A 7,885-nucleotide genomic window follows, 5' to 3' on the forward strand; every position below is an offset into this window, starting at 1 on the left:
TGTCTGTTGGAAGAGAAAATATAAATGTGAATCTGACAAAAAGAAGTTGTGTGAGTATCCTTCTATTTCCTGTCTTCGACATGAGAAGCGTCTATGATTAATATATTGTATATTTAAAAACAAACAAACAAAAAAACAACAATTTCTGTGGGCTTCTAATCATACCAGACCAGCAAGTGATCCTTTTATTTTTTATTTTTTCATTTAGTGTTTATTCCTTTTTGTTTTCTTTATCTATTTTAGAATATCCTCCAGACTCATGTTGACATTTGCTGGCATTGATATCGAGAAAAACAACAAACATATCCAGAGAAATTGTTTTTCATGTTCATGGTACAGTCGAGTCTAAACTGCCCTTCACTAGAAGTGTCTTTTGCTTGTGTTTTCACTGTAACCTTTAAAGACCATGCAATTATGGATATTGTGCACTTGAAAACATATAATATAATATTGTCATTCCAAACTCAAAGGTATTTAAATGAGACTCAGACTGCGTCGATTTGAACGTGACGAGACTTTTCAAACAACCAACATGGTGACGTTAAATTCAAGAACACATGAGTTAGAGGTGCAGTATGAGTGTGTCCTCAAGACATTGGGGAAATTAGATTTAGATTTGTTGTGCTCATCACAATGTTGCTCTATTGTGCTGTTTGTGTTTTTTTTTTTAAAAAAACAAACCCAAACAAACGTCCTTTAAATTCCATGTTGCCAGCCTGTAGCACCCAGTGCTGTGAGACAGACTGACTGTGTGTGTGTGTGTGAGTGTGTGAGATCTGATGATCAAGTTTATGATTTGATTGCTGTCCGAAAACACGATCGAGTTGCTCACGTGGTTCATCGCTGACCTTTGTTGCACATTTGTAACGTCTGTAATACTGTATTATGGCCACATGGGAGCAGTGTGTATCCACAGCTATGATCTTGTTTCCCCCCCATTGACTTACAATGGAATTAACTATGTTGTCGTGTTGATGTGTCATATGGTGACAGCTGTACAACGCCAGTTCTCTCCTCCCCCCCCGCTCCTGTGACACTTACGAAGGTTTGTTTCAGCGGAGTGTGTGAGCAGGTGGAATAATAATAATAAAAAAAATAATAATAATTCAGAGAAAACAATGGAAGATTGTTGACATTTTTCATGACTTAATTCTTGAAATTGTATTTTTGTTTAGTTGTAAAGTTATTTTTATTTACTATGGCCCTCCCCAGTGCATGTAAGCCCAATGAGATGCAATAAATTCAATGACGGATTGAACTGCCTGCGCATTTCATTGTTTACGAATGAATAAGTCTGAATTGTTGTTGTGGCAACACTTTACATCACTTTAACTAAAATAATATCGTTAGGATTCTTTAATAGGGAGTTAATTGTCTGGTAAACCTCTTATTTATGCACTAACCACCTTGATAATGACTTGTAGTGACGTAATAAGGAGAGAATATCACTGTAATGTCATGTTATTTCTTATGTAATGCCCAGATTATATCCAGAATACCTTCAGATTAACATGTTTGTTAATCAAAACAGATAATGATCATGTTATATAATTGATATTAACCCTGCCTTATGCATGCACATGTTCTTATCAAACTGTTATCATATTGTTACTCTGCTCTAATGTAAAATGTTACCATTGGGGCTTATGCATCAGCTGATGTTTAATTCATTGGTTAATTGCAAAATTGTACTTATAATACAGGTCCAACATTTTTCACATGGTTCCATCTTGAACATTCTAATTTGTGTCAAATGTCTCCCCTTAATCACAAAATACTTAGTCCTTATAATTTTTCAAGGGTGTCATTTGTGGTGACATAACGATTTTTGTTTCAGTTAGTAAATTACACAGAGACCCAAAAACACACACAAGTAGTAATCTTGGTTTAATGGTTTGTTGTCGTCAATCTGCAATATTCATTTCAGATTAATTTCAGGTATTTGCTCATTCAAATGGGATAATACCCCCCGCCCCCCCATGAATTCTGAAACATGAGATACATATGAAAAAAGAAAATCACATCCCACATTTCGATGTGTTATTATCTAACAAAATTGCATTTGTGACCTCATTTAACATAAACCCCCCCCCCCCCCAAAAAAAAAAACAAAACCTCAAGTAACTCGTTAAATGGTTCAGTCCCATGTTAACACAGCCCAAAGAAATGTAGCCTCACATTAATTACATAGTTACAGTACTAGGCTATCAAAATATATTCTGAAAACCCCCGACCCCTGACCCCTTCAGAAAGAAACAAAACAAACAAACAAAAACACAATTCCATAAATTAGCACCACGTCATCTGGGTAAGCACTGATATAATTATGTGCACGACAATGAAACCACATTTCACTGCACTGCAAGAACAGGGAAAATCTCAACATCTAATATCCAGGATTCAAAAGAACCCTTTCTCTTATTTTTAAAATGTAGCAGTAAAAAAAAAAAGAAAAGCAAACAAACAAACTAGATATACACAAAGCAAAAACACCAACTCATTACATTAGATTGTTTATAAAAAAAAAAACACAGTAATCTTTCTTTTTCTATGAAGTTCATGTGTAAAACTTTTATTTTTCCTGGGTCTTTTGTCAAAGCCAATGCACGTAATCACCGTGTACAGTGGTGGAGAGCACGTGTGACGAATGTGACACTCACGAGCACGTGAATACACTGTACGCGCTTCCCAACATTGTATCCAAAAACGGGTTTGAAACTTAACAACTTCATGATCCGCAAAAGCACAAAAAAACAAAATACACTTTTTTGTCCCTTTTCTTTCTTTTTTTTTTTTTTTTTATTTTTTTTAGCAAATAAATTAGAAAAGCTGAAGAGCCACAGTTCTCCTGGCGCGTTGTTTGCGAGTTCCTGTTGTTATCAACAAGCGAGTCTGCGGAGTCGCGCGTGTGTTTGTGAAGAAGTGGAGGAGGAGGTGCTGCTCGGAGGAAACAGGAAGTACAGAGGCAGTCGTCGGGCCCCTGGTTGGTGACAGGAGGAGGTTGGAGGGGTCAAGGGGGCAAAGGTAAGGTTCAGTGGGAGTCCTGTGTACTCTTAGGCCTCCTGGCACTCACTTGAGTCCCCGTGGACCCAGTAGCAGATCTGAGCATATTTGACGGGCGTTATCCTCACCGCCACGTTGTAATCCTGCTGCATCCCGTCCCCGTTTACATCCACCCACTGGTGACCGGAGAAAATCCCAATGATCTTCCTCTTCCACTTTTTCTTGCCGGGCTCTTTGAGGCGGACGTAGACGCCAGAGCCGCTGGAGCCGGGTTTGGCGTCGCAGTACTGATAGAGTAAATCGTTGGACTCATCGGACACGGAGCAGAACCGGTAGACCAGGTTGCCAGGCCGGTCGTCATCAAAACCAGAGAAGTGGATCCTCCCAGCGGGAAGCTTCATAACCGAAGGAATAACACCCAGATCCATGTGCTTGACTTTGGGGGCTTTCTTTAGCTCGAGAACAGCGTAGTCGAAATCTGCAGCCAGTCCGTCAGACACACCTTTGAACCAGCCCTTAGGAATCTGGGTCTGTTTGACCCTGGTCCACCTAAATGAAGGTTTCTCTGAATCTGCACTTCGCCGACTCCGGCTCTTCCTGCCTTTCCCTTTTCCTTTATGTTCTTTCCCGTCGTTCTCCTCCTTCTCCTGGACTTCCTCTTTACCTTTGTCTCCCTTTCTCCTCTTGCCCTTTCCTCGTCCGCCTTTCCCTTTGCCTCCTTTGCCTCGTCTGGACTTCTCCTTCAGGATACCGACGCGCAGCTTCTGCGCTCCATTCAGATAATCATTCCCATCGTGGATGCAGTGAGCAGCTGTGAGCACGTGTTTGGGTGACACCAGAACCCCAGAGCACCCTGTGGAGATCTTCACAGTGGTGGAGAAGGGATATTTGGTGGAGAACTGCTTATCAGAGATGGTGAAGCGGGTGTCGGTGCCGTACACCTCACGCTTACGTCGCGAGTGAGTCGTGGAGGAGTTTGTGGACTGAGCGGTCACCTCGTTGAGACCTTGCACGGACACCGTGGTGTACGTGCGCGTGCCGTTTTCGTAGACCGTCTCGTAGGACAGGAGCTGCTCCAGGTCGTCCAGAGAAAGTGTCGGAAGGCGCCGCTGACACTCAATCCCACAGGTTCCACTTAACTCCAGTTGGGAATGTGCTGAGAAGCCGGGGCTGCTGATATACACAGTGCGTCTTTTTCTTACCAGAGGCACCGTCCACTGTGGCCAGGTGTACTCATCACTGACTGCGTTCTCCTCAGCAGCTGCAGCCACAGCCAGTAGCACCGGGAGCACGATACACAAGGGTATGAGGCCCATTGTTAAGTTGGGCCTGGCTCTGAAACACAGAGAACACAGAGGACAAGTCATGATACTGTATGTTATGATTCAGGTTGTTCTTCCTATAGCTACAGTTACAATGCAATTAAGTTCTGAACTGAAATAACACACAACACCCAAATGAATGAATTTGAAAAACTCAGAGGATGAACCGGCCCATCTTTGGTGATTCTCTCATCCGGACGTTCCGCAGTTCATTCAGATTTGTGAGACAAACAAACCACAACTGTTTAAAAGTGTCTTAAATGAGGCATGTGCTCAGGGTTCACAGAGTTCAGATAGCACGTCAAGCCCGATGAATGTCACAGAGGTACCAATTAAAACAAAAAAAAACATCAGGAAGAGGAGAATGCTGTGTTGCTCAAAAACCTGGCTCAGAAGATGCCGCCTGAGAGCTCACTTCATTTATTCCTTATTATTTTCAAAAAGGTCTTGACAGACACAAGTTACAAACACAACATAACACTTGGCACAGATACATGATGCATCACCAACAGTCAACATCAGTGAACGTCATCTTAAAATAATCCCGCTGGATTGACACCAGACCTTGTACAGACATACATCCATGGTCACCTGACACAGAATCATCCTCACGACCTTTGTCATGACCTTTTCTCTCCAGAATCTCCATGAAATTCCCATTTGTTTGGGTTTTCGAACGAGACGCTTTGACAACTGTTTGGAATTCTGGATATTAAAATGTCCACTTGTGTCTTGTGTCAAAGCTGTGTGTCATTATTATGTCAAATACTATGGTTTAACAATGACTCTCTGCTAAACTAAAACTTTTCCTAAAATATTCTGCTGATGCATGCTCTTCACTTTTCCTTGCTTTTCTCGTTATCGTCACAGTCATTGCGAGATAAGAGCTCAGGCTCCTCATCTGCACAGCAGCCACTTTGACCTGGCTTAGCAGGTGACAGTGATGACATTAACGACTCTGCTCCGCTCAGTCAGGACAAAGCGTGGGACAGTGGAACCAGAGCGCGCCCTGAAATCACCACTTTGACTTTTACACCTGTAATTTTCTTCTTACGTCTTATCCAAGTGGCTGCTGTCCGTGCCAGGTCCCAGTGAAAGTTATATGAGGTCGTGGGACGTGAGGTGTGACTACAAAACAAGTGAGGTTGAGTCATTTCTTGTTTAAAACAGCTCGGCCTCCTCTTTTCTACTTTCCTTTACAGCCACAGGGAGGCAGTGCAGCACAGAATATTTGAGTCATGTAAAAAGTTGAGACTCAGCACAGGGGGGCACTTTTTCTTAAAATGTTCATTGGTGTGATTCCTCGTGTGTGTGTGTGGGGGGGGGGGGGAATCACCCAGCATCGCTCTGCTGAAAATACTGTCAACGCTCATGCAGCATTTCTCTCCAGAGCTGTTGCATGTGTCTTGTGGCTCAGAGAGAGACGAGAGATTTATGTCCACTGAGTCCTGCAGGAGGCTGCGGGCAGTGAGAAGCAAGAGGACGAACCCTGATGCTCTGAATGGGCTGAGACAGTGGCTTGGAGGTTTGCCACAATGGTTAACCTTCTCTCTCAGTAATGACCATATCTGGTTTCCCCTGAGCTCCACTGCGCTCCTTGTCCATGCATATAAATGTCATCAAACACGGAGAGCTGTACAGTAAGTGTGAGGCTGCCAATGCTCCTGATAACCCTAAAAAGAAGGTCACAGTGTGGGTGCACGCTGTAATAGATTGAGCAGGCCGTCGTTTGACTGCAGAGCAGGGGATCTTTCAGCGAGTCAGCATGGCTGTGGTGATGAAGTCACTCAGGCAAATCCAAACACAAGGAGAGAAAATCATTTGGACTCCAGAGAGTCCACACACAGACATTCCCTTTCAATTAGATGTTAGTGCAGCATGAAAAATGAGAAGTCGTCTGGTCTGGCAGAGCTCCAGCAGACACAGCTGAGAGTTGCATCTATCCGTGGTACCATATCAGTGCATATCCCACTTTTTTCACGAGACTGCAAAGCCCTTATTGCCCTGTGTCGTGTGCCACACTGTCTCCAATAAAAGAAAAGTGGCCAACATCTATAACCAGTCCAAAACAGACAGTAATAAAAAAAAAGGGCCAGGCCCACAATAGCTGTAAAACAGCCTTGTGTAAATGAAGATGCAAGAAATGACCCTTTAGTTTTTCTCTGTGAAGCGTCACACTCCCACCACCAGACTCAGACATAACACACATCCAGAAGAAAGGCTGCAATTATTCAGCACAGAGTGGAAACTGATACGCTGCCATGTCGGGCTCACGGCCGTTTCAACTCTTCATTATTTTTCCACTGCTGTCAGCTGAACAAGAAGCTGTGCCCTCTCCATCCCTGTCACAAAGCTGCCTTATACAGTGGCAAGAGACACAGTGGCCAGCAGGTGGCGCTATGGCACAGCGCTCTCTCCATCTCTGTAAGAATGGCTCAGGCCATTGTGTGAATCACACCATCTTTATAAAAACTAATGATTTTCCATTCATTTTTTTTTTTTTTTTTTTTTTTTTTTACACATTTCACATTGGATAAACGTTCAGATGCATCAACTTCCAAAGTGTTTTAACAACCAAAGCCTCATCACACAAACTCTGCTCATGGTTTCTGTTATGAAAAAAAACAAAAAAAAAAAACATTTTTCAATCCAAATAAAAGGTCTGAGCCATCTGTTTTCACATTCCAAAAATGATGGGGGAAAAAAAACCAACACAATCAGCATCAGCAGTGGAAATAAATATCACATTTTTTCCTTTTCAAAGAAATAAAAACAAAAAGAAACATCTACTATTCCACATCTGCATCACCAGCTGTGCTCACCACACAGCTGCACAAACTTAAATGTACTTAACCCTAACCCACATAACCAATAATAATAATAATAATAATAATGTGCACAGTGTCAATAAAGTTGAATATTTTCATCTAAAAAGAAAAAAAAAACTATTTTTTTTAAAAAGGAGGTAAAAACAAACAAACAATAATAATAATAATAATAATTGAATGCAAAGTTAAAAACAAATACATCTCCTGCAAGTTCTCCAACAAGAGTCACAGCAACATGTGGAACGTGCCCTTACCTGCTTGCATCCGATTGATGGATATGTCAAATATCCGCAAATGTATTGTTTGTTTCCCTCCCTCAAGATTTATATTAACACAAAATATGATCCCAGTTAGAAAACAGTCACTGCATCCCCCAGATCCCAGACGTGCAGGTCTCAGCAGGGCGACGACTCCCGTCTCCTCATGACTCCTTCAAAGAGGCTGAGAGAGAAAGTCGCAGCCGGGGACGCTGCGCTCAGGCTGCACTTGATGCTGAGGAGGGAGGGAAGGAGGGAGAGAGGGAGGGAGGGAGAGAGAGAGAGAGGAGGGAAGGAAGGGAGGAAGCAAGGAGGAGGAGTGAGTAAGGAAAACTATTTGAAAAGACCTTTTTTTTTCACTTGTGACAAAAGCTGTTCTCATCGGGGAGGAACCAGACCGACTGACTCTTTTTTTATTTTGACTGAATCTGCAGAATTAGGTGAAGTCAGTGGATTCATCAGGAGAGAGAGAGAG

At 42.4% G+C, this 7,885-nt stretch overlaps 1 protein-coding gene across 1 annotated transcript; it reads right to left on the reverse strand.

The window, feature by feature from the left end:
* Positions 1–1,874: 1,874 nt before the first annotated feature.
* Positions 1,875–7,652, reverse strand: prss35 (serine protease 35). Its single transcript, XM_058646686.1, has 2 exons — positions 7,408–7,652; positions 1,875–4,338 (listed from the first exon to the last, which is right to left on the reverse strand). Exon 2 carries the CDS (start codon positions 4,317–4,319, stop codon positions 3,054–3,056), a length of 1,266 nt encoding a protein of 421 aa, XP_058502669.1. The 5' UTR covers positions 4,320–4,338; positions 7,408–7,652; the 3' UTR covers positions 1,875–3,053.
* Between the last annotated feature and the right edge of the window lie 233 nt (positions 7,653–7,885).

This window comes from Solea solea, chromosome 13 (assembly GCF_958295425.1).
Source record: "Solea solea chromosome 13, fSolSol10.1, whole genome shotgun sequence".
Classification (NCBI taxonomy): domain Eukaryota; kingdom Metazoa; phylum Chordata; class Actinopteri; order Pleuronectiformes; family Soleidae; genus Solea; species Solea solea.

Excerpts from the sequence above, each read along its gene's own strand:
- prss35 (XM_058646686.1), bottom strand. The coding sequence starts at position 4,319 with ATGGGCCTCATACCCTTGTGTATCGTGCTCCCGGTGCTACTGGCTGTG.